The sequence below is a fragment of the Macrobrachium nipponense genome, chromosome 2 (genome assembly GCF_015104395.2).
Source record: "Macrobrachium nipponense isolate FS-2020 chromosome 2, ASM1510439v2, whole genome shotgun sequence".
Classification (NCBI taxonomy): Eukaryota; Metazoa; Arthropoda; class Malacostraca; order Decapoda; family Palaemonidae; genus Macrobrachium; species Macrobrachium nipponense.
In genome coordinates this window covers 108,248,405-108,274,649 of record NC_087201.1, presented here as the reverse complement: position 1 = coordinate 108,274,649, position 26,245 = coordinate 108,248,405, and the positions used below count along the sequence as shown (strand labels likewise).

At 41.6% G+C, this 26,245-nt stretch overlaps 2 protein-coding genes across 4 annotated transcripts in view; one reads left to right on the top strand and one right to left on the bottom strand.

Annotated features, from left to right (window-relative positions):
• LOC135220897 (trichohyalin-like) overlaps positions 1 to 26,245 on the bottom strand; it is a 256,724-nt gene that overhangs the window by 48,451 nt on the left and 182,028 nt on the right. The gene's annotated exons all lie outside the window — the stretch shown is intronic.
• The window catches only part of LOC135221580 (chromatin remodeling regulator CECR2-like), a 47,725-nt gene continuing 22,548 nt past the window's right edge, over positions 1,069 to 26,245 (top strand). The window contains exons 1-3 of the mRNA XM_064259269.1: positions 1,069 to 1,091; positions 20,787 to 20,975; positions 21,699 to 21,855. Of these exons, the coding sequence (XP_064115339.1) occupies positions 1,069 to 1,091; positions 20,787 to 20,975; positions 21,699 to 21,855 (369 nt within the window). The remainder of the gene's footprint in view (positions 1,092 to 20,786; positions 20,976 to 21,698; positions 21,856 to 26,245) is intronic.

The window sequence follows — 26,245 nt, the reverse complement described above, 5'->3', positions numbered from 1 at the left end:
CGGCAAAGGTATGCAACACTTTATTATTTACATACTTTTGCCTTTAATGTGAGGATGAGATATGTATTTAACGGAGGATGAGACCTATTTAACGTGAGTGATATTGACCTGTAACGAGACATGTATTAATTCAAAATTTAGGCTTACACATTGGGAATTACCGAAGGGAGCTTCAGAGGTTTGTCCTTTGTTTTGTTTTTTCTGGTAATTTCTCTTCTCCTTCATCCTTTCACTTACTATCGGATGAAGGTAGAAGAGGTGGCATGTGGTGTTGGTGTTTGGGGTTTCTCCTCTCACTTTGGAGGGCGGTGCCCTTTGATGTGAGAGGAGGAAAAGTACGAATCTGTTAAATCAATATTAAAGCCATACTGAAATATTTTCCTTAAGGCAGATTTAGTCGTAGTAATGGTACTAGCAGCTAGGCCTTTTTCGAACAGAGTTCTAAAAAATGAAACTGCCAGATTCGTGGTCATTGTCTGAACATCTGATTCTTTTAGAAAGATGGCTAACTTCCTCACTGCCAAATCATACTGCTGGAGTGTCGATTCTCTTTTGTCTGATTCCACGAATAATGTGTTTAGTGGATCAATATTAGCACCTTTCTGTCCCGCAACTTCATGAAGTCCATAAAGTTAGGGCATTCAGAATTCTTGAGGAAGCTGACACAGTCCGAGTTTGTACTATTTGAGTCAGTTTTGGGTTGGGGGTCCATCTGGGACAGAGTTTCAACTCTAGTAAAAGAGGAAACCAATTGCTCTATGGCCAGTTGGGTGCTACCAGAGCTATCCGCCCTTTGAAAGATCTGAGTTTGTGTAGAACTTTCATCAAAAGGTTTATTGGCAGAAATAGGTAAATCTTCTGCCATTTGTTCCAATCTATGGACATCGCATCTGTGGCGTGAGCTAGAGGATTCAAATTGGGAGACCATAACATGGAAGTTTGTGGTTGGACTCCGTGGCGAACAAGTCTACCTGAAGGCCCGGTATTTGTAGGCAAATCCAATTGAATGACTTTGTGTCTAAGGACCACTCTGATTCCAGCGGAGTTGTCCTGGACAGTGAATCCGCAATGACATTCCGTATTCCTGCCAGGTGAGTAGCTGACAGGTGCCTATGATGTCTCATTGCCAACAAGAAGATTGCTATCGTCACGTGATTTATGTGGCTCGACTTGGAACCTCCTCTGTTTAGGCAGTGAACTATCACTGCACTGTCCAGGACTAGTCTGATATGAATATTCCTGGCCGGAGCTAGTCGTTTCAGGGTCAGGAAAATGGCCATTGCTTCTAAGATGTTGATATGGAACTGGCGGAATACTGTTGACCATGTTCCTTGAACCTTCTTGTACTGAGAATAGCCCCCCATCCGCTCAGAGAGGCGTCCGTGTGGACTACTAGAGACGGCGGGGGAAATTGGAGCAGTACTGATTTGGAAAGACTTGACTGTTGTCCATGGACGAAGTCTTTTCCTTAGTATTAGTGGAATCAAGGAGATTTTGTCTGAGTCTGCTGTTGGCTCTTCTCCGCCATACCCGATTGATGTCCTTCAGTCTGGCTTTCAATAAAAGATCTGTTACTGAAGCAAACTGAAGAGAACCTAGGACTCTTTCTTGGGTATGACGAGACGCCCATCTGTTCTTGAGAAATTGTCTCATAGCTTTTGCTATCTCTTTGCACTTGGTTGGTGGAAGAGATAGTTTGTGTGTGGTTAGATCCCATTGAATTCCCAACCATTGATAGCAAGACGCCGGAATGAGACGGGACTTTTCCTTGTTTATCTGGAATCCCAGATACTCTAGAAATTTTATTACTTTGACTGTTGCACTGCGACATTCTTTGTCGTTGGGTGCCCAAATGAGCCAGTCGTCTGGTAGGCTACTAGTGTAACCCCCTGAGCTCTTAGTTCCTGAAGGAATGACTGAATGAGTAAGCCTGCCTTCCTAGTTTGAAGCCTAGGTAGGGAGAAAAGTTTCTCGCTATCGGGACGTGATAATAAGAGTCTGCAAGATCGATAGAGGTGGTGACGACCCCACAGGGTTAGCATGTGGAACTTGTCACATTGAATGTATGAGTTGAGACGGGACAAGTCCAGAATCTCTCTTGGTTTGTCCGTGTCCTTCTTTGGCACGGTGAACAAACGTCCCTGAAATTGCAGGTGTCTGACTCTCTTTATTGCCCTCTTTTGAAGAAGGTCTTTGGCATAGTCTAGGAGGTCTGTCGTTGGAATTTGGTGGAATCTGACTTGTGGAGAAGGCCCTTTTATCCATCTCCACCCCAGACCTATTGATACAATATTGTGGGCCCACGGACTGAAGGTCCAATGGTCCCGGAAGAGGTACAATCTCCCGCCTACCTGGAGAGGCTCATAGATTGGATGAGGTCTTACTTCCTCTGCCTCCTCTGGAACCTCTGCCTCTGAGGGAGTTTTGGAGCCAGCTCTGTACCGGTAAGCACCTCTTGCTCTGCTTCCTCTTGCATTTTGGTTATAGCCTCGAAACGCTCCTTGTGCTTCAAACGAAGCGTTGAAGGCCGGGGACGTCACGAAAGCAGCCGAACTCAAGAACTGTTGAGTTGGTTGACTCTGCAGCAACACCAATAAAGGTCACTCTGAAAGGTCTGTAAGAGTGACTTTGTAAGAACCCGGAATAGGGGTTCCTCAGAGTAGACAGACGCCGTCAACTCCGATGTAGTAACAGAATTGATCGATCTACTCAGTCTGCACCTGGATTCAAATTCTGCCTTTACCATGGCCTCTGGGATTCTGGGTAATCTTTCACTAAATTGAGTGGAAGCACACTCCGGATCAAGTTTGACCACTGTGAATGTTTCTGGAGCGCCCACCCAGCACTCCAGATCTCCGGGAAAGAGCAGAGAGGTAGGCTCTGTCTCTCGAAGCTGAGGCATCGGCTTCTCCTCCATTCCAGCCTGCAGAGTTAACTCTGTGATCTTAGACGTGCAAGGGGTTGGGATTTTATCCCTCACCACGAACATGGTGTAGCAGCCCTTGTGTGGCGTCAGTCTAGTGTTGACGCACTCCCATTCACCAGAATAAACACAGACTCGGAGATATACCAACAGAGATTACGTAATCTACTAATCCTTAATCTCCTCTGACTAATCCCCCGAAACGGTACTAGACGCTCCAGCTGCTGTTCACTGGTAGGATTACTAGGTCAGCGAGCTAACTAAGCACCGCCGGAACGAGTCCGGAACGGAAGGGAAAAGCTTGGAGGAAAAAGGAAGACTTGTAATCACCTGGCAACAGCAACCGGTCAGGTGATTACCACCCTTCGAGAAGCCATGAAGTAGCCTACAACTAAAGGGATAGAAGGTGGCATGCCAACTGACACCCTAAAGGAGGTAAAGGCCAAGGCTATACAGCAAAATTTTATTGATAAAGAAGTATTGGAAGTACCGATGAAAAGAAGGGGCAAGCCCATCTGCGAGCCTAGCCTAACCTTCCACAATCGGATACACCGATCTGGTCAGGTAGGCTAGGACAGCGCATAGTAGTACGTTACGAAAGAGGACACTCTAGAGCCTAACCTAACCCTCCAAAATCGAACGTATCGACCTGGTCAGGTTAGACAGGTCTAGCACCTACATTTACGTAAACAGAGAGGAACTCTCTAGTGATGGAACACCCTCCAAAACCGAATATTGGTCTGGTCAGGTAGCCAGGACTAGTACCAACTACGGGTAGCAAGTAGTACTCTCAACCACCTAACCTACCCTCCAAAATCTCATCGATCTGATCAGGTAGGCTAGGGTTGGTAAATTGTGTGGGACTTCCAAACTAACCTCATCATAATAAAATTAGTACATATACCAATATAATATTAAAACAAGATAATACAAAAATTACAACATACACAACATGCATGAGCATATCGGATGGAAGAGGGCTTTCCTTTACCTCCAAAATAATAACTGGCGAAGTACTAGGCTAGCTAGCCTAGCTTGCTTCCAACACACTACTCACGCATTAAAATGAAATAAAACCACACTTCCGTAAGGGAACCAAATCGCTCAAGAAGGACGATGACTAATGAGGGAAACCCTCTAATAAGGCCAAAAATGTAAAGGTTGAACCGTAATACATAAGCCTAACGATACCCAACAGGAGCGAAAAGGTAAAATTTCATGACAACAGTAGTGCTTACTGTGATGTGCAATAGTGGTGAATTTAAGATAATCATCGAAAAAATAAAAAATAAAAATTATAAATTGAGAAGACTGAGAAACGCAGTACCTAATGCAAACATGCCGGTTCCCTGGGTGAGGGTTCTTTCCACATACCTAATATGTAAACATCTCTACTAACAACTTCTCAAATAAGTACAAACTGTTGTCTAACCGCATTCAAAGTCAATAAAATTATACTCAACTTAGATGAAGATGCTTCTTGAAGATCAGAAGACATATTAACACAATTATTTAACCAAATTATTGGAAAGGATCACAGCGTAAAATAAAGCTGTTCGCGTAGCGATTGCTATGAAGGAATGACGTTTCTTGGCAGAGGTAGCGGTGGCGAGCGGAAGGTGGTCGTTGTAACGGCACCTCTCTGGCGGGGGATTTTGAGAGAGGAGAAAGATATTGGGTAAGGTATCTGTGATAAGTGGCTTCCACTCGCCCCTGTTGCTATACCGACACCCTGTGAGAGTGATCTATCCAGAGGTAGTAACTCTGGCATTCCATATGGCTTTTTTTCTTTGGTATATTTAGCATTTATTTATACCTAGAAATGAGTGCTATAGGTACATTTCACTGGGCGACACAGGTCAATCCCAGAAATTAGGTGTTCAAAAGTTGTATGATATGCGAGTATATACGGTAGGATTTGACAAAATAGAATAAAAATAGATATTAGAAAGATTTTAACTTGGTAAAATTCGTACATTTTTACAACTGTTTTAGGTAAAAAAGGCCTGCACCAGATGGGAATTTTTTAACTTTCAACTTCCTGTGGAATGTACCGAAATTATTTTAGATTTTATTTTACTTATACCATAACCATATGCATATTTTCTTCCTCTTTCCATTGATGAGGGTTTTTTCTGTTAAATTGGCCAGCCTTAAATTTAGCCCAGTCATGAGTGTATGCATTAGTGTACATATATTAGTCCTGACTTTGAGGGTTAAAAATACATACTGTATTCAAAATGTCTTTGTTAGCTTCACATGCAAACCATTCTACTCGGTTAGAACACAGCTTAAATGTGAATGACTGGCTAGTTGCTGTATAGACGTGTTGTGGATCGCACTACATTTGAACGTAGGTATGATTGTGATTATTTGACTGTTGAAGGCAATGATTCATCAGTAATTTGTTTTATACATTATCTCTTTATGAAAACAAGAATTTAACAATAATTTTAACTATAATATAGTGGTACAAAAAATTCCACACTGTCATTTGTAGTTTTCATTTGTGAATCCTATTCCCAAGCTGTCCTGAAATGTATGACTGCAAACTGATGGCAGCATAATAACAATAAAGAAAAACCCACAATAAAGAACAACCCTCTCTAAGATCGATGTGATGCTATGTATTTTATAGCGTTACTTATCCTTAAGTTCGATTACAATCAGTTTGATTAAGTATAATTTTGTATTTTACATATGTGTGTAACCACCCTTTTATTAAAAATACACAAATTGGAAACCCTTGCCTGTTGTCAATGGTGCCCTCTGTCTGCAAACATGTCATTAGGCTATTAAGATCACGTAAGTACAAAAATATACTATTTATTACCCAAAGCAGATGAATATAAAATAGAACAAAATGATTAACAAGTCATAGTGACAAAAACCCAAAATCTGCTCACAAGAAAACTAGTAAGTTATCATTCTACCTCCTGACTTTAGACTCACTCCAGACCCAGAATGCAATAGGTTCATTGTATTAGTCAGGTTAGCGAATCCTGTCTCTAATACCATGTAATAGAACCCATCTGTAATAAAGATGATAATGGATAAAAGATACACTTCACACATCACTCTTTTCAAAGTAATTTAAGTAAAAGAATGTATTTCACACTTCTCTCTCTTTTCGAAGGTAACGGTTTTCCAAGTCTTACAAAATATGTGCCATACCTTTTAGATGGGGTTTTCTCTCCTGACACCTGGCATGTACCAAACTGACCTCTTTCTTCTCACCAAAAGGAATGTGACTTTTGCAAGTGCCCTGGTCGACTAGACCTGTAACATCCGTACAAACAAATGTACATGCTTGACGACAAGACGAGCAGTCTCTCGATTAAAATGCTTACGTACCAAATTCCTTCACTCAAGAAAGCTGCCCCTACAGCTCAGCCTGTCTCCAAGCAAGACATGATATGTAATTCACTAACATTACACACTTGTAAGATGTGTATGTTGAAAATAGAATGTGTTAGTGAACATAAGATCTTAATTGTCTTGCTATTTTATTGTTGATAATCTTAATGATCTCAAATTCATTTAATATTAATATAAATAGTAAACTAATGAATAAATAACTATAATAAAAAAAACATAAAAAAGGAAAGAAATATGTTTTTGCTGCAGTAGTGATGTTTGATTATGATGCTGACTCCCACAGTTCTGAAATCCGAAAAATTCCATAAACTGAAACACATCTGGCCCAAAGGATTTTGGATAATGGATTGCGTAATATAAGAATACTTACAATATTGGATGCTGTGAAGTAAAGGATAACTTTTTAAAAGAGCCATGGAAAAGATGCATACTCAATATGTTTGTATTTTGTAATGTGATACTAACCCTCTTACGCCGACTGGACGTATTTTTCGTCGACATTTTTTGTCTCCCGTGTGCCGACTGGACGTATTTTATGTCGACTTACAAAAGTTTTTTTAAAATTCGTGGAAAAATACTTATAGGCCTACCAGCCTAAAACTTTTGAATCACACGCCTTGGGGGATGCTGGGAGTTCACGGATCAAGGTGTTGTTTTGTTTACAATCGTTACACAGGCGCGCAAGCGCGAATTTCTTTCTTGCCGCACTAAAAAGTATCTGTGACACATCTCGGAAATTATTTCGTCACTTTGACATAATTTTTGTTCCATTGTAAATTAGCCGTTACATGAAGTATTATATATGAAAATGTGTGCATTTTTATGTAAAATACAACAATAAAATTCTCATGATTTTAGCTTTTATCAGTTTTGAGATATTTTCATATAAATAACGATAATTGCCAAAATTTCAACCTTCGGTCAACTTTGACTCTACCGAAATGGTCGGAAAACGCAATTGTAAGCTAAAACTCTTATATTTTAGTAATATTCGATCATTTACCTTAATTTTGCAACTAATTGGAAGTCTCTAGCACAATATTTCTATTTATGGTGAATTTATGAAAAAACTTTGTCCTTACGTCCTCGCAGTAACTCTTCCGAAAAAAATCATACATGCGATTGTGGTAATGTTTGCACCATTTTAAAATTAGCCGTTATATAAAGTTTTATGTTATGGAAATGTGCGCAATTCATGCACAATACAACTAAAAACAACCCATGGTTGTAGCTTTTATCAGTTTTGAGATATTTTCATATAAATAACGATAATTGCCAAAATTTCAACCTTCGGTCAACTTTGACTCTACCGAAACGGTCGAAAAACGCAATTGTAAGCTAAAACGCTTATATTCTAGTAATATTCAAGCATTTACCTTCATTTTGCAACAAATTGGAGGTCTCTAGCACAATATTTCGATTTATGGTGAATTTATGAAAAAAATAACATTTTCTTTACGTCTGCGCGGTAACTCTTCCGAAAAAATCATATGTGCGATTGTGGTAATGTTTGCACCATTTTAAATTAGCCGTTACATAAAGTTTTAAATATGAAAATGTGCGCAATTTCATGTAGAATACAAAAAAAAAAAATTAATTGAAGGTTGTAGTTTTTCTCATTTTTGAAATATTTGCATATAAATCACGATAAATAGAAAAAAAACCACGTTCGGTCAACTTTGACTTTACCGAACTGGTCGAAAAACGCACTTGTAAGCTAAAACTCTTACAGTCTAGTAATATTCAGTCATTTATCTTCATCTTGAAACAAATTTGAAGTCTCTAGCAAAATATTTAGATTTATGGTGAATTTAAAAAAAAATCTTTCCTTCCCTCCGCGCGCGGATTCTCCGCCACAAATCTCCGAAATGCGTACGTCGCATTCTCGGAATATTTGCTCCGTTTCATATTAGGCATTTCATAGAGTTTTATATATGAAAATGTGCAAAATTTCATGTAGAATAAAACGAAAAATATTTGAAGGTTGTAGCTTTTCTTATTTCCGAAATAATTGCATATAAAAAATATATATATAAAAAAATTTGACATTCGGTCAACTTTTAACTCTTCAGATATGGTCAAAAACTGCAATTGTAAGCTAATACTCTTACAGTATAGTAATATTCAATTATTTGTCTTCATTTTGAAAGAAATTGGAAGTCTCTAGGACAATATTTAGATTTATGGGTGAATTTTGAAAAAATATTTGTTTACGTCTGCGCATTACGAATCATGCATTATTTTGTGATAATATTTTCTCTGTGCGTTTTATTTTATTGTTCTACAATGTGTTATATACCAAAATGATCGCAATTTAGTGTACATTACAACGAAAAAAAAGTAACTTGTTACCTTTAACCGTTTTGCGCACAGCGCGATTTGAATACAATTATATATGAAATTTCATTTTTGCGCTATCATATATTGCATTATTTATATAAGATAATGATAATTTTTTTCATTTCTGATGGTTGCATACTAAACTTCAGCCAATGACAAAAAAAGGAAGGAAAAATGAACTCTTTAATCTTGAAAACTAAGCGCGCTGTGATTTTTTGAAAAAAAACAAAAAATTTTTTTTCCTCTTCCCGGGCGCTCACTCTGAAACACCTCCGGCACACGGGAGACAATTTTTTTTTTACTGCTTCGGCGTAAGAGGGCTAATATGTATGTGAACATTACATATGCTAATTTTATATCGCGTGTATGATGCGACCCCCTTAAAATTAGCTTCAAAATGAGGTCTTCTAAAGTTACATGATACGCGAGTATATGTATACAGTAGTTTAACCCTTAGCGGACGGTTAAAAAATCACTTTGCAGCTCCTCAGGCCGTATAAACTTTGAGATTGGCTAGTTTATGAAAAAAACACATCAATGGAAAGAGGAAGATATGCAAATGCACATGGGGAAGAAAAAATTCTAACAAATTTTCCCTACTTTCCATAAGTTGAAAATGACTACTATTTACAACCCCTTGTGGGACCTCTTTTACCAGACAATTGTGAACTTTACCAACTTATATATGATTTTTCTAATAATTAATTTTATTTTATTAAATTATAATTACAGCTCACACTATATAAACAGATAAGAAATAAAATCAGTAACAAATTCTTGCTTATTTGTCGAAATATAGTTACGTAAATTTACCAAGAACGAAGATTCAGAAACTTTTTTTATTTGTACATGTTTTTTGTAATATTTCTTAGCACTTGTTGCAAAATTAGAGTTAGAACTGACATACTATCATAAAAGACAAGAACAAAAACCAACAGCAACCCCTTGGTATATTTATGAGCAAATTTGCAAAAAGATGTCATGTGAGACAGAGTCGCAATACATTCTCTCTTGAAGTCAGAAGCAAAGTTGAAGTCCTGAGGCGCCAGATTTGTGATTTCAGCCAGTGTAATAGTTGCCATTAGTGAATTTTTGGACTGTGAAAGTATTGGCACCTCTTTCTTGCCTGATTCTTTCCAAATTGATGGTGCTTAATATTGCTCCTCTACAGGATCCATCTGTCCACCACCCCAAACTTGCTATTACTACTCCTGAGAAGCTATCCGTCCATTAAGAGTTAAAAAAAAAGTTATTCAGGAAACAGAGAAAGAGCAATAATTCTGTCTTCAAAAATTAGAAAATTCAGTAATATCTGGTTTCCTGAAGCCAGTTATTCCTGTATCATTATAAGCTGTTTTATCTGATGCTAATACTAGAGAAAATTAGATATTTTAATGGGAAACAATTATTTTTGAATAAATCTTGTTTACATTCGTTTCCCATGTCATTTTTTTTTCCCCTCAATATGTTGTTCACTGTGCTATAAAAGTGACGAAGAAAAGTTGTCCATGAACAAGTTTAAACATTCTTTTTTAGCTGTAATGTTTCTAGATATGTTTATTTATCGCAAAAGTCCAAAATAGTGTATATCTCAAACTTCATCCAATGTAGGATCATTCATAGACTTAGTTTTTTACAGGTCTTTTTCGTTCACAGTGCTGTAAATGTAATGAAAAAAGTTGTGCATGAACTAAACTAAACATTCTTTTTTAGTATTATCACTTAAGGATATGTTTATATAGACATAAAACAGTTGAAAACTGTTAATAACTAAAAATAGATAATTCCTTGAAATTTGACAGTTGGCGGTGCCCCTTTAAATTGCCAGAAATAAATGTAGGTGTGCAGTTCCTGTTTGATTTGTGAGGACACTCGTGCATCTCTCCCCCTCCACCCAGTCAATGCAAGAACACCATAGATATCCTTTTCCCACCCATTCCTACCCAGGCTATAGAAAAAGAGAAAAGGTTTTCATATATGATAATAATAATAAGGATAAGTTTTTCCAGATCTCTGAGTCATATATGAAACTTCATCAGTTTGCATTAGGGTAGAGACTTTAGCACTGGATTTTCCATGTTATACAATTGGGATCTATTAATAATAGAGTATGGTACAGAAGCCATCCAACGACTTCCAATTGAAGATCCCATGAATGAACAGTAGGTATTATTGATAAGAGACCTGAATTCCAACTATAGCCTGCCTCTGGAGTTGGGAAATTGCAGCTTACTAAATTGCTACTGATATGTCCTGCAATCAGGTGCTTTGATCTATTAACATTTATAGAACACCTGGTTTCTCCAAGCAGTTTTTTTACACAACCGAGTCCAGTTGTTTCTTGTCTGTTCATTGTGTATGTTGGGGAATGGTAGAAACTCTTATTTGGTATATGACTGCTGGAGATCAGTAAGGTCCAAAAAAGAAACTTAAGCCTAAAAAAGTCTAGGCGTTCTGTCCCTTCTATTAAAACTGCCATACCTGACCTAGGCAGATCAAATCTTGTGATATATTGAAGGCCATGAACAATTGTGAATTCAGAAAATGTCAAGTCCTACTAGCCAAGTTTGTAAGTTAACTTATGCAAAGCTCAGGATGAGCAAATTCTCTAGAGCTTGTGAGGGTTTAAGTTGCAGATAACCAACCACGCTCCCTTCCAACTTCCTCAGTAAACTATCCCCCTTCCTGTAAGACTAGACTGGAAGGGAATTAAAGCTGGAAGTCAGTTGAATACCTTAGGGAAGTGCTCCTATGCATAGCTTTTATAATTAAAAATCCCTCCCATGTGATGATGTGACCTGCAACCTGTACTGCAAGCAGACCAGATTGCAAAGGAAAATAACTTCCACATTGTACAACCATTCATATTCAAGGAGCCCTTGTCCTCATGGTTCCTTTCAAGGAAGAAATAGAATTCCCTTTAGAAATTAAATGCAAGGTGTTCAGTTGCCACCAAGTTTACAAGCCAGTATGAAGAATGAGCCCCATAGTAATAGTATGTTTGAGGCTCCTATCTAACATTGGCTGTCCATCATAATAGTGGGGATTATGTTTGGTAGTTCATCCATAATGAAGTCCAAGAGTGTACTCCCTTTATTAGAGTATTTGAGATGACCAACAGGCCAAATCATTTAGCTGATGCCTGTTTTTTTTCAGGTAATCATTTAATTAGCTGACTCCTGCATTTCTATGTCATCTAGTGCTCCACAACTCTATTTCATAGATTTTCTAGGGGCCCCCGGTTGTGGTATACCTTTTTTTTTTTTTTAAATTAGAGACAGGCTTTTGGTGGCGTTCAATAATTAAGATTAGTCATAGTCTTTATTAGTGTCTTGATTTTGTCAGATTTTGAATCCAAACCTTTGACTGCAATTAATAGTTACACCTGGATGTGAATCTTAACTAAGGGGGCCTTTGCTGATTTGCCACTCGAACCCATGGTTGAAATTTAAACCCTTTTCTAAGTAGCTGAAGATGTCTCAAAAATGAAGTTTCAGCCAAGGCTGTTATTTCTGTAAAACCAAAAAGGTTTGTGCTTACTGCTCTGCTAATTGCTTGTGTTCAGAAGGTTGTCTGTCAACTGCTCAAGGCCAAAGATCTGCCACATTACAAGCTTTAAGAGGTGCAGTGAATGCATCACAATTTATGTTGGTTCAACAGTAGCCACTCAAGCCCTCACCAAATAGTATATATTGTTGGTTCATAGGCTCTTGATTGTGTCAGCTTGTGGAGCTGTAGATAGAACTCTATAAAGGACTTCTGACCTTATGTATAACTTTATTCCTCTCTGTAGCTAAGGCAGGACTTTGGACTTTCTTTGCATAAGAACAGCTACTGTTGGGAATTGTACAAGCATGGCTCTCTTTTAGAGAATTTTTTTCTTTGTCGTATGGAACTTTTTTTGAAGCAATCTGTACAGAGGTGCAAATATTATGAAAAAATTTGAAATGAAATTATTATAAAAATTGCAAAGACTTAAAAAATTTTGAATGTTTAAATTTAGCAGACTGTGGTTCATTCAGAATGGCTTGAACTTTTTCAAGATAGGTTGAACACATGGTTCATTTCAAGTGAAGAATGAACATTTATGTCAGTTTAATACCAGCTTGCTGCAAGGCAGGCAAAAGTTTTTGTAGACAACATACTCATAAACACAAACGGGCTTTTACTTAATGGTCCTACATAAGCAGAGGAGCAATAGGATTTCTCTAGGAGCCTGAAGATGCCCTTTCAAAGGGAAATTCCTAATTAATTAACTTGTAACAAAATCTTACATTTTGTTTAGTCAAACCTTTTTAAAGTCATTCCCATTGTAAAGGTTTTACTTAACTGTCATAAAATCTTTCCTGTTCAGCCGTAATGCAGTGACTTACTGTTCTTTCAATTCCTGCCTCAGTGCATTGTCTTTTTAAGGTAGCAGAACTGCTCTGTTTCTTATTTCCCATTTGCTCCTGTATATGGGTTATGGAAGTCTCTTCTTTCCTGTAGAGTTTTTAATTGTGAGAATTTGTAACAAAATCTGGTAGTCAGTACATAGTACTGAGTTTACCCTGCACTTCCCTGCAACAACTATATTGCTACATTCCTTACTACTTTTTCCTTTGCTTCCTTGGGAGGCGCATGCTGGTTTTCTGACATCAGTTCTTTCCCCTCTTGTCCCTTCTTAATGTTTCCATCTCTTCTTCAGATTCTGCAATAGTTTTGACAGTAAAATATATTTGTTCATACACGAAACAAACCTTCGGTCTTAACATTAGGATTTACTAGCGCCAAGCTGGAAACCGGTAGAATTAAAATTACACTTGTGAGATCCAGGGACTAATGGCATCTATACCAGGTCACGGGGCATGTATACCCAGAATGCCCACGGCTACCTGTGACCCATCAGTTATTTTCCTACCGCCTTTAAGATAAGACGTGTTACTGTCTATCTCATTTAAAGCCGGTTTTTTCAGTTTGCCCGTTCTTTATCCATTTCATTTTTTTTATTTTTCATTCCTTTTCTTTCTCCAAGTGTGATCAGTGTGCGGTAAGAGTGTATACGTGGTATGATGGAGAATTTTGCCTCAACATCGGGATCGTCTACCGCTTCGAAGAGGAGACAAAGGAAATGCCCAGGAGTCAGTGGCTTCCCTTGTTCTAGGTTCCTAATACCTCGGTGTCGACGGATCCTCATCCAACGTGTAGTAGGTGCAGGGAAACGTATGTACGATTACTAATCCGTGTTCTGTTTGTCGCGGTTGGTCGGTGGAAACAGTGGAAGAAGTTCTATGGGAAAAGCCAATACAGAAGAAAGGGGGGTGACGCCATCTTTGGATGACCAAATCTTACCGGCTTCTTTTGTATCGGTAATAAACCAGGCTGCTCCATATGTTTCTCCACCTGCTTTTGAATTGTCTCATACCCCTTCGGTTTCTCCTAGCGGTTCTGTATCGGAAACGTCAGGAGGGGCCTTGGGTAATTTTATGAATAATTTGCACTCTCCTTTGTTCCCAGCAAGTAGAGGGGGAGATCCGCCATCTTTGTTCCAGGCTCCTGCTACGCAAGCGCATAGGTTAGATGGTACGTGGTCAGCGCTGGGCCTACCAGGCGTACCAACCTTGGATGGTCTGCTTGCGCATTATATGACGTCACGGTTCCAGCAGGGTCCGGCAGCGCTGAATGTTCCTCATCCCCCGGGCTTACAATTTATGGGAATTAATGCCGCTGCTTCTCCATCCCACTCAGTATTTACAGCGATGCAGAACGTGGGAGGTAATTTGGCAGCAAACGTGCGGTTACCAGCAGAAACCTCTCAGTCTCTCCCTACGAGAGGGATGACGTCACAACATACGTCACACTCTGAGATGGCAGGCGTGATGACGTCACAGACCGATTCTCGGCCTTTTTCGCTGCACCCAGACGCTAATACGCCTTCTGATCCGTCAATGCAAACTGTAATGCAGAAGTTACAGGATATAGAGGAGAGAATGAATAAGAGAGACAAAAAGAAAAAGTGTGATTCGCCTTCTTCGTCTTCTTCCTCTAGTTCGGCGTCATCGCTAAGTCCGATAACGTCACGGCGAGCGCCAGTCAAGCGTTGGAGGAGGATTCGGGAGTTCCTAGCGGATCCTCGGGCCAAGAGGAGAAGAATCAATTCTTCCTCTTCTTCGGACGGAGACTGTCATTTCCAAGTCAGCAAGAAGGTCGGAAAATCAGTGGCTATTAAGCACAAGGTTGCCAGACGAAGCCGTTCACAAGAGTCCGAACAAGCGAGAGAGGTGACGGCCGGCGAGCTAGCGGCCGAGGCGGAGTTGCCAGTTCGGATCGCAAAAACTGCGATGCTCTTGGTAAAATCGACGTTGGCGGCGAAAGGTGCAGCAGAGGATGGAATTTGCAGGTCCCAGTTTCGCCCGTAAGGGCCGTTCAAAATACGTACGAAGGACGATAAAGCTCCTATTAAAAGTACGAAAAATAGAGAGTGGCAACCTCGGCGGATACGTTCGTGGAAGGCAGTGTCCGTCTGGATAGAAGGCCGAGGCCGGGCTCGCCGACGCTCGAAAACGATGCCAATGCTAATAAAGACGAACTTACCTCTGTCTCAAGGGAGCCTTCCATCTTGGAGATCTAGACGAGATTCTCGCTCTAGATCCATGAGCAGAGAGAGAGTGAGACGTTCTCGTCCCCTGCTGACTATCTGGGATCGAGCCAACAGCGGCCAGCAAAGATCAAAGAGGCCGCGGCCGTAGGGGCAGGCGGCCGTGGAATTCCGGGCCGTCTGTCAGAAGATAGAGGCGAGACAACATCTCTCGTGACGGAGAGTGGTACACTAGAGCCGGAGGAAGGAGAAAACCAAGAGTTTCTGGCCTCGTATGCAGAGGTTATTGATTTGATTCGTCAATTCAATAGCCTTTTGGAGAAGACAGAAACACCGGCCAGTATGCTTCCTCCTGGAATTGACATGGCGTTTGGACTAAAGAGGGATACCAAGGTGTCGTATGAATTGCCTTGTTCGAGTCATGCGGAATCGGTCTTGCAACACGTGAACGCAAAGATTGCAGGGAGGGATAATTCCTTAAGATCTAATAGATCATTTAAATTTATTCCCCCTCCAATGATAAAGCAAAGGAAATATTATACGACACCGAAGGTCCCTTTGCTGTCTAGACAAATGAACCCTAATGTTGTAAGGTTAAGGCCTGGATTAACCTTGGATCAGGTTAAAATGGAGTGCCCTTCGATGACGTACCAAGAGGCTGGCCACGTTAGAAGCAACAGCTTCTTCTGTCTTTCAGGCTGCGTCCTGGTTAGACCTTTGGTCAACAGCAGTGGCGAAAAATTGCATCCTCGGAAGCAACAAGGAAAGTAGTAGATGAACCATTGTTCATTAGATTACTACAGTCAGGGTCCAAGGCGATTGCGTACCTGACAAACGTAAGTGCCAATGTTTGGGCAAATATCCTGCTAATGAGGAGAGATGCAGCATTGGCTAGACTAAGCCGCAATGTGGATTTGGATTCCCTGTTAGCAATGAGGAATGGGGATATCTTGGAATCGCAACTACTGTTGCCAGAGGTCATACTGGAAGAAGCGATAGATAGAAGAAGGATGGACACTAACGATAGGTTGGTGCAACAGGCAGTTAGGAAAACCTCTAACAGTCAAACTATTCCTTTGGAGGGAAGAACAGCAGATGTCTCGAAAGAAACCAGTGAGACATAGCATCCCTAATAGAGTCACAAGACCCTCTTCCCCAAAGAGGATAACTCATCGGCCCTTTCACAATAGAAAACAAACAGAGGAAGGGGCAATAGGGGAAGGGGGAGAGGCGGCTCAAGAAGATAGGATGGGCGCCTCCCATCACTCGGCCACACCAGTGGGGGGTTGCTGGCAAATCACTGGAAGGTGTGGCAGGAACTAGGGGCAGAGCAGTGGTGGTGGATGTTCTCAGGATCGGTGTATTTGATTCCGTTCGGGGATAACCCCGCCCCTGACAGATCAACCATTACCCACGTCACTTATGCCCACAAATCTCAGAAGGCCACTATTCTGCAGGACGAAGTGAAGAAGATGATGGAAAAAGGAGCTGTGCAACAAGTATGCAGTCCGACAAAAGGCTTCTACAGCAGGATTTTCCTGGTACCCAAAGCCAACGGGGAGTGGAGGACAGTAATAGACCTGTCAACGCTGAATCTGTTTATAAGGAAAACCAGTTTATTCAAGATGGAAACTCCGAAAACGGTTCTACAAGCAGTCAGAATCGGAGACTTTATGCTGACAGTCGATCTAAAGGACGCATACTTTCAGATACCAGTCCATCAGTCTTCAAGGAAATTTCTCCGCTTCAGTCTTGCAGGGAAAGCTTTCGAGTTCAAGGTCCTGTGCTTCGGATTGACAACGTCTCCTCAAGTTTTTACAAGAGTGTTCACCCTCGTGTCGGCGTGGGCGCACGCTCAGGGGATCAGGCTGATAAGATATCTGGACGATTGGCTGGTGATAGCAAAGTCCAGGGAGAAATTACTCAGGGACAGGCGGCCCTCCTGCAGCTTTGTCACAGCCTAGGTATTGTGGTGAATCAGCAGAAGTCGCAGCTGGATCCAAGTCAACGTTGGAATATCTGGGGAATGGTGATAGATACAACAAAACAAGCCAAAGTATTCCCAACAGACCAAAGAGTACAGAAATGCAAACAAGTGGTGAATGCCTTTCTGGGAAAGCAGACACAGCCAGCAAGACAGTGGCAGGTGGTGCTGGGAATCCTAACCTCCCTGGAGAAGCTAGTACCACAAGGAAGGCTACACCTTCGGTCCCTACAATGGAGGATGAAGGAGTTTTGGTCACCAACAGTAGATCACCCGTACGAGCAAATTCCCTTGTCGGCAGAAGTGAGGAAAGACTTGCTGTGGTGGGTGGACGACGACAATCTGACAGTGGGTGTCCCCCTTCAACAATCCTCCCCAGACCTCTTGCTGTTCTCGGATGCGTCACTAGAAGGCTGGGGAGCCCATATGGAGGAGTTGATGGTGTCAGCAAAATGGAGTTGCAAGGACAGAGAACTCCATATAAACGTGCTGGAGTTGAAAGCAGCTTTCCTGGCTCTACAAGAATTCAGGGAGAGAGTAAAGGGACACTCGGTGGTATTGATGTCAGACAAACACCACAGTAGTAGCTTATATAAACAAGCAAGGAGGCCTAGTTTCTCGGCAGTTACATGTGATGACAGTTCAACTTCACCAGTGGGCATATAGAGAACCTGGTAGACATCAAGGCCAGGTATATTCCGGGAAAAAAAAGAAAACATAGTGGCCGACAAGTTGAGCCGCAGGGATCAGATTCTGGGAACGGAGTGGTCCCTACACCAACAGGTAGTGGACAGGATGCTCATGTTGTGGGAAGGACCGATCATAGACCTATTCGCAACCAGGTACAACAAAAAGTTGGAAGTGTATTGTTCAGTAGTCCCGGACGCAGAGGCAGCAGCAGAAGATGCGCTACAACACCCCTGGGACAATCTGGACGTGTACGCATTTCCTCCATTTTGTCTAATCCGTCAGGTTCTGAACAGGGTAATGCGGTCTCAGAACCTCAAGATGACCCTGGTAGCCCCGTTATGGCCGAAAGCAGAGTGGTTTCCAGACCTACTGGAACTCCTAGTAGATGTGCCAAGAGAGTTACCTCCATGGAGCAACCTTCTGTGTCAGCCTCACGTGAGAGGTACCACCAGTCGGTGAAGTCCCTATCGCTTCACGGGTGGAGACTGTCAAGTATCTCCTCCGAGAGCGAGGGTTTTCGCAGAAAGCAGCAAACTCAGATGGCAGGTAATATCAGAAAATCATCTGCGACAGTATACCAAGGGAAGTGGTCAGCATACTGTGATTGGTGTCGTAGGGGGAACGTGTCTCCACTCGGTACCACTATTCAGCAGTTAGCAGACTTTCTGATATATCTCAGAACAGAAAAAACATATGTCTGTATCTGCAGTGAAGGGGTACAGGGCTGCTCTAGCCTCAGTCTTACGGATGAAAGGAGTGGACATATCGTCTTCATGGGAGTTGGGCCATGCTGTGATGAGGAGCTTTGAACAGTCATGCCCACCAAAGGAGCTAAAAGCCCCAGATTGGGATCTGACCAAGGTACTGAGTAGTCTGACAAAACCCCCTTACGAACCACTAAGGCAGTCCACGGATAGGAGCCTGACCCTGAAGACAGTCTTCTTATTGGCCCTGGCTTCAACAAAAGGGTGGGGGAGCTACATGGCCTCTCATATCTCATAAAGCACTCGAGAGGTTGGAGATCAATGGTGTGTGAGTTTGTCCCAGAATTCGTGGCAAAGACCCAAAATCCAACAATAGTAGACGGCAGATTCGACTCCTTTACCATACCTTCCTTGGCAGACTTTGTAGACAACGACAAAGCTGAAATGCTCCTGTGCCCCGTCAGGGCACTAAGGGAGTACTTAAAGAGAACAAGGCACCTCAGGCCGGGGTGCCAGAGGTTGTTCGTAAGTACAGGACGGAACAAGAAGGAAGTGTCCAAGAATACAATATCATTTTGGCTAAGGGAGACAATCAGAAATGCTTATACTGCAGAAGACAGAGGTCAGATAGCCAGGTGGGAGCTAGAGCTCATGACATCAGGGGTGTGAGTGCTTCCCTGGGCTTTAAGGAAGAAAACATGTCTGTTGGATAAAATTCTGAAAGCTGGCGTGTGGAAGCGCCAAACACTTTCACCTCATTTTATTTGAAAGATGTTGCCCATTAGATCCTTGGACACCTTTTCCTTGGGTCCAGTGGTGGCGGCCCAACAAGTGATATAGGTTCATCAGTGCCCCTGGCGGGTCAGTTTGCGTCTAGTCTAAGATGAAGGTATGAAAGTAGAATGAATGGGATGACTGGTCTTTTTTCTTTACTACTTTCTTCCTACTCCTTTAACTACGGGCAGTATGAAGGAGAGTACCGTCATGTGCTGGAACGGACTAGATGCAGGTGAGATGGTCAGCCATACTGTGAAGCTATCTTAGCTGATGATATACTTTTCAGTAGCAACACACCCCTCTGGATATAAGGAAAGTAGGGGTGAAGGTGGATCCAGTAGCAAGGGACAAGAGTAAACAGTAGAATGGTATCTACAACCCAGTGGGAGGAAACCAATAGATCCGCTTATATCTTTGGTCCTAGGTTCATGTCCATTCTCTAGAATTTCCCTATATATTCGGAAATGGATAAGGTGGCGAAACTTCCAGTCAGTTGTAGAGACTTACCTCCCTCCAATAGTAAGTCTATCCTAATGTTAAGACCGAAGGTTTGTTTCGTGTATGAACAAATACCAAATTTGTAACTAATTTGTATTTTTCATAACTAACAAACCTGAGGTCTTAACAGTTAAAGGCCCACCTCGAACCACCCCTCTAGCAGTCTAAACTGGGTTAGAAATATAACTGATGGGTCACAGGTAGCCGTGGGCATTCTGGGTATACATGCCCCGTGACCTGGTATAGATGCCATTAGTCCCTGGATTCTCACAAGTGTAATTTTTAATTTCTACCGGTTTCCAGCTTGGCGCTAGTAAATCCTAATGTTAAGAACCTCAGGTTTGTTAGTTATGAAAAATACAAATTAGTTAAAACAAATTTGGTATTTTGTATGAGTACCAAAATTTAATTTGACCAATAAATCCTTGAAATTTTTTTTACGTAATGTTCATTATAGTGCTTTTATTCTCTAAAAATATGGTTTTTTAATCTTAGTTATGTTAGTTAATATATTGTATAAGAATTAACTTAACTGTATTGGAGGTGCAAATTTTAAGTTTAATTCTCTGGTCTGGTTAAGATATCTTTTATATCTGTCTTAGTACTTTGTATGATATTGAATTTTCTGTGAAGAGTCCCCTTCATCCCCTAACTGTATTGCTTTCTACCTTTTTTTTCCACTTCCTTTTGCCTCTCCACTAAAGATAAAATCTGATAGGTGAGCCATATGAGAATCTCTAGAAATAGAATTCATTGATCCTAGCAACTACTTTTGGTAATTTTGATAACTGAATGATAGAAAATGATGTACGTATACTTTTCAAAATTCAGTGCATCTTTTTGGACGTTTTACCTTACTTACTAATGATTTGTATGTTAATAGTATATGATTTGAGTATCTTGAATATGTTGCAGAGTTAATGGAAAAGAATTATCATTGAAATTGTTTATTCTTTTGACAGGTGTACAGTGGGCGGAAAACAAATATCATGCTTCAGTGGCTTTCTCGTTGAATTCAGCAGCAGTTGTTTCTGAACCAGCTGTTAATACTGTCAATTCTGTCACATCCCCACCAACTAAGAAGAAAGTTAAAAGTGCGCACATGTAAGTATTTTCTGTAGACTGCTTCCCTATTCCAGATTTCATTATTGTTGTAATTAAAATTTTTATGTCAGATTCTTCTTTTTTTGGGAGTAGATATTAATTGAATTCTGTTCACTGTGCTATGTCATATCTCTAGGTAAAAAGTTAATTTCTTATTACTTGAATTGTTCTCTTCATAGAAGAATATTCTTTAATCTTACCTGCATTTAAAATTGTTCAAAATACACCTTGACAGCGGTTTGTTGTTTTCATTATTCTTTACACAATTAAGTGAAGCCGTCATATTGAAAGCTACTGGATCTCTGCACTGCTAATCAATAAGGAAATATAGACACAGGAAAAGCAGCAAGTTCTGTAGCTGCCATGAGCAGATTAAACATAAATTCCAAAAACTTTCACTTGATGCAGCTAAACTTTAGTATTGTAAAATGAACTTATGGGAAGTTTTGTGGAAGGATAAAACTTTTAATTAAAGATTAATTCTTTAGTTTGGGCATGGCAGTCATCAATATAAGTACGTATTATTATTCCATCTGACTTTGATAATGTTGGTATGGTACTATGTTTGGGCTTCTATGACTCTGTTAACTAGGAAGAAAAGTAATTTAGGAATTTATCTGAAAAGACAATTTTCTAGCTAATTTACTTTTCCTGTGCTTTTATTGTGTAAGAGAAGATAGTTAGTCCTCAGAATAGATATTTTCATGACAAATTTTTTCAAAGGGTTTTGCAAACTGAAGATGACCTACGCACAGGAATGTACAAAGTATTAGAACATTTACGTGATCATGAAGATGCTTGGCCATTCCATGACCCAGTTGAAGAAGAATATGCACCAAACTATTATGCTGTTATTAGAAGACCCATGCACATAACTAGGGTGAGTAAACTATTTTTTTAATTTTTTTAAAATTCAGTAATATGTACATCTTTTACTGTTATTTTAATAAATAAATTGAATTTTAATGACCATTTGTGTTGTAGAAGATATGTTTTATAGTAATAGCCATATGAAAATATCTAATCCTTCGAGCCAGCCCTAGTAGAGCTGTTAATCAGCTCAGTGGTCTAGTTAAACTAAGAGGTACTTGACTTAGTATACTACCTCAATTTGACAGAAACTCAGGGGTCCTGGCCTGTCATATATATAAGTAACAAAGGCAGTTAAGTAGCAAAGACCCTGATTATAGCCTGCACTTGAATATTTCCAAGACATCTTACAGCTAATAGCAATTCTACATAGTTTCTAACCCTCAAACGCCTATTGGATGTATTATTCGTCGACTAAAATTGTCTGTCGTCTGCTTAATTGACGCATAATACGTCGACTAAAAAAGTTTTTTAAAATATTCGCGGAAAAATAGTTATAGGCCTACTTTGCGACAAATTTTAAATCACGCGCCTTGAGGGATGCTGGGAGTTCATGGATCGAGCTGTTGTTTTGTTTACAAGCGTTACCCAGGCGTGCATGTACGAATTGCATTCTTCTTGGCCCAGCAATCATCAGCGATGTGTCATCCGAGAGCGATCTCTTGCCACATTCATGTTTTGCCGAACTTTTGTGAGTGTTAAAGTATTTGTGGCGGTACAAGACGTACATAGAGATGTCCCAACGTCGTCAGGAGCGCGAAAGGCACGTTTTGCCTGTCGGTAGGGATCGTGTGAGGCGTATTTTGGACTTGGATGCTGGAGAGGGACCAAGCACCCAAGATGACCCTGCTTCCTTTTACAACCCATAGGAAGCATTGGGGTGTCCTGAGGGGCATTCGTAGACATTTGGGAGGCCTTCAACAAAGGTTGTTCCTCTAGTTCAATAATAACATTCCTTTAATGAATTGAGTTACTTTAGTCCATTCATCCCACCCCCCTAGCAATGTGGGATTCAGCTAAGTAATTACTTGTTAAGTTACTTTTATAAAAATGATATTTTTAATAATAAAATGAAGTTTTATAAGTATACTTACCAAGTACAGGCAGTCCCTGGTTATCTGTGGACTTGGTAATGGCGATCCAGTTTTATGGCACTTGTCTAGCACCATAAAATTGGCAAATTATGGCGCCATAATGGGCCAAATTTTGGTTATTGGGTCTTAAGGTGCTGATAATAGAGTTATGGTGTCATAACATACCTAGCAGAGGTGCCATGAATCAGTTATCAGCACCATTAACCAAAACTTGGCACCATAAACGCCATGAATTGCTGATTTTGTACATGCAACTTCCCCGGCAGATATATACTTAGCTATAGTCTCTGACGTCCCGACAGAATTCAAAACTCGCGGCACACGCGACAGGTAGGTCAGGTGACCAGCCCACTCCCGCCGCTGGGTGGCGGGAATAGGAACCATTCCCGTTTTCTAACCAGGAATTTTTGTCTGTCGCCGGTAGCAACAACATCATTGTTGGTACCTCCTGCATTGGAATTCTTTTCTCGTTGGCCGAGGATTATCGATTTGTCTTTTGGTGATGTACTTTGATCTTTGGTTTTGGCATACGCTTATAGTGGACTGTTTTTTGGATTTGGAATTGGATTCTCTTTAAAATGTCTGACGTGGCACCTGTATTTAGGGTGTGTGCGAAAGAAGTATGTAAGGTGAGGCTACCGAAAGCTTCGGTGGATCCTCACACAGTTTGTAAGAAATGTAGGGGGAATGATTGTTCTGAGACTAACACCTGTCTGGAATGTGAGAACTTAACGGAAGTGAATGGAAGACCTTGGCTTCTTATGTAAGGAAACTTGAGAAAGATAGGGTTAGGAGGGCTTCCATCAGAAGCTCAAGTAGATCCTGCTCTAATGAACAGGAAGTAGCTCCTAACTTTCATAGTATTTCTCCTGCTCATAGTGTGGTTTCAGCCCCTTCCCCCAGTAGCGAACCTGTAGATGCGTCTACGGAAATGGCTGCAATGAGAGCCTCTATAATCAGCTTGAAAACGCAACTGCAAGCGATGAAGGAGACAGGTAAGCGCAGTGATGTGTGCAGTGATTTGTGCAGTGTCCCCAGTGAAGTGGAGGGGGCGTCTGACCGACTCCGCATTGCTCCTAGGCCTAGACCTCTTTCAGACTCCCATGACCAAGGGAGGAGGAATGTCGAAAGCCGCAAGGGGGATGTAGAGTATTCCCAACGGTCAGGCGTCCCTTCGGCAGATCCTGTAGCCGCTTCCCAGGCTGCCAAGGATAGCTACGGCAAAAGCGTCCTAAGGAAGTGCTGCTTTTCGGACTCAGACTCTTCGTCTCCCAGAAGGGGATGGAGTTCTTCCGCTAAATCGCGTCCTCTTAAGAGATCCTGGAAGACGCCAAATAGCGAAGCGTTACGTTCCAGTCCGGAGCCTTTTCCGGATTATTCGCCTGCTCGTAAGAAGAGGACCATGAGAACTCCTGACTCTTCCCCGGAAGACTTATCACACAAGACAAAGGAAGTCTTGGTAGGACTCCAACAGCAGTTGTCTGCCTTAGTAGGAGTTCTTGCTGAAGGCTCTTCTAGGAAGAAAGACATTTCTCTTCCCATCAAGAGTTCCGTTAGGAGAGAGTCAGAGAGGAAGCGTCCTGGCGTTAGCAGACGCTCCTCGCCTGAAGGTTTTCGTCCAGCGAGACCTTCTTCAGTCGTACATGACAAAAAATCGGAAACGCCCTTTGAGCAAGAGTTCTCCCCAGGAGTTTGACTAGAGAAGAGTTTGCCCCTCCCATGGCAAGTATCAGGAGCCTGATTCGCGAATTTCTCGTGAGAGAATTCGTTCGAATAAGAGCTCCGGGAGAGAAGAGAGTCCCTCTCGATTTAGAGCTCCTCTAGAAGAAAGGAGCGCTCGTTCGTCCTCGAGACATTTTCCGAAGGACGCAAGAGTTTCGCCTAATAGGCCTAGAAGATTGGACAAGTTTTCTTCTCCTCCTAGGAGGAGTAGGAGAGATTCTAGCTCCTCTCCAGAAAGACGCAAAGGAAAACAGGGAGTTATTCGCCTGCTAGACGCAGTCAACGGGACGGCAAAAACGTCTCCCCTCATGAACGACGGGAACAAAAGGTTCTCTCCTTTCTCCTCGCAGGCGCATTTCGCCTTCTAGGCGTCCTCATCAGGACGCAAATGCCTCTCCTTCTTGGACCAGGCAGCCTCACCAGGACGCAAGCGCCTCGCCTTCTTGGCCTAGGCGCTCTCACCAGGACGCAAACGCGTCTCCTTCTTGGCGCCAGGAACAGGATGTTCTACTTTCGCCTAGCAGGCGTTCTTCGCCTCACAGGCGCCTGATTCAGGACGCAAGCGCCTCTCCTAGCAGACGCAAGGAGCACATCAGAAGTCCGAGTATTGAGAAACTCCAGGACTCGCACAGGAAGGATGATAGGAGTAAGGAAGAAAGGAAAAGACTTCCTTCAAAGGATCGGTATCCTGTTGAGGAAAAGCCCTCTTCTCCCACATCACTTTTGGAAGAAGTATCGGATGAAGAGATAACCAAAGATGCAGGAGTTTCAGACTATAAGAGACTTGCTTCTCTATTGCTGCAGGTGTTTGGAGACTCACTACGCCAGTCGGATCCCCCTTCGCCAGGATCGTTATTATCCAGTACGAAAATGTCGAAGGCTTCCTCATTCGTTAAGATGACCCCTACTCTTTCTATGAGAAAGTCTCTGAAGAGTCTAGAGAACTGGCTCAGGGCTAAGAAAGAAGCGGGTAAGACAGTTTTTTCTTGTCCACCCTCTAAGTTGACAGGGAAACCAGGGATGTGGTATGATACCAAGGAGCCAATGGGCCTGGGTCTACCTTCGTCCTCTGATGCGGATTTTTCCGCTCTTGTAGATGCGTCTAGAAGACGCTCTCTACACTCGGCAAAAGCCTCTTGGGGAATGTGTGAGGTGGATCATCTCATCAAGGGCCTGTTCAAGACTCTCGAAGTCTTTAACTTCATGGACTGGGCCTTGGGAGCCTTAGCCAAGAAGTCGCAAGAACCAGACTTCGTTTCCATGGAAGAGTTGGGGGGCAGACGTTTTAACCTGCCTAGACAAGGCGGTTATGGATGGCTCAAATGAAGTGGCATCCCTGTTTGGATCCTGTATTTTGAAGAAGAGGGCAGTGTTTAGCTCTTTCTTAACAAAATCTGTTTCTCCTCTGCAGAGATCCTCCCTTTTATACGCGCCCCCTCTCTAGTCACCTGTTTCCCCAGAACATAGTGAGGGACATTGCTAAGACGCTTTCAGAAAAAGCCACACAGGACCTGCTGGCCCTGCATCAGCGAAGAGGCTAAAGCCTGCTGTGCCTCTGGCGAAAAAGGAGAAAGTTCCCTTCCA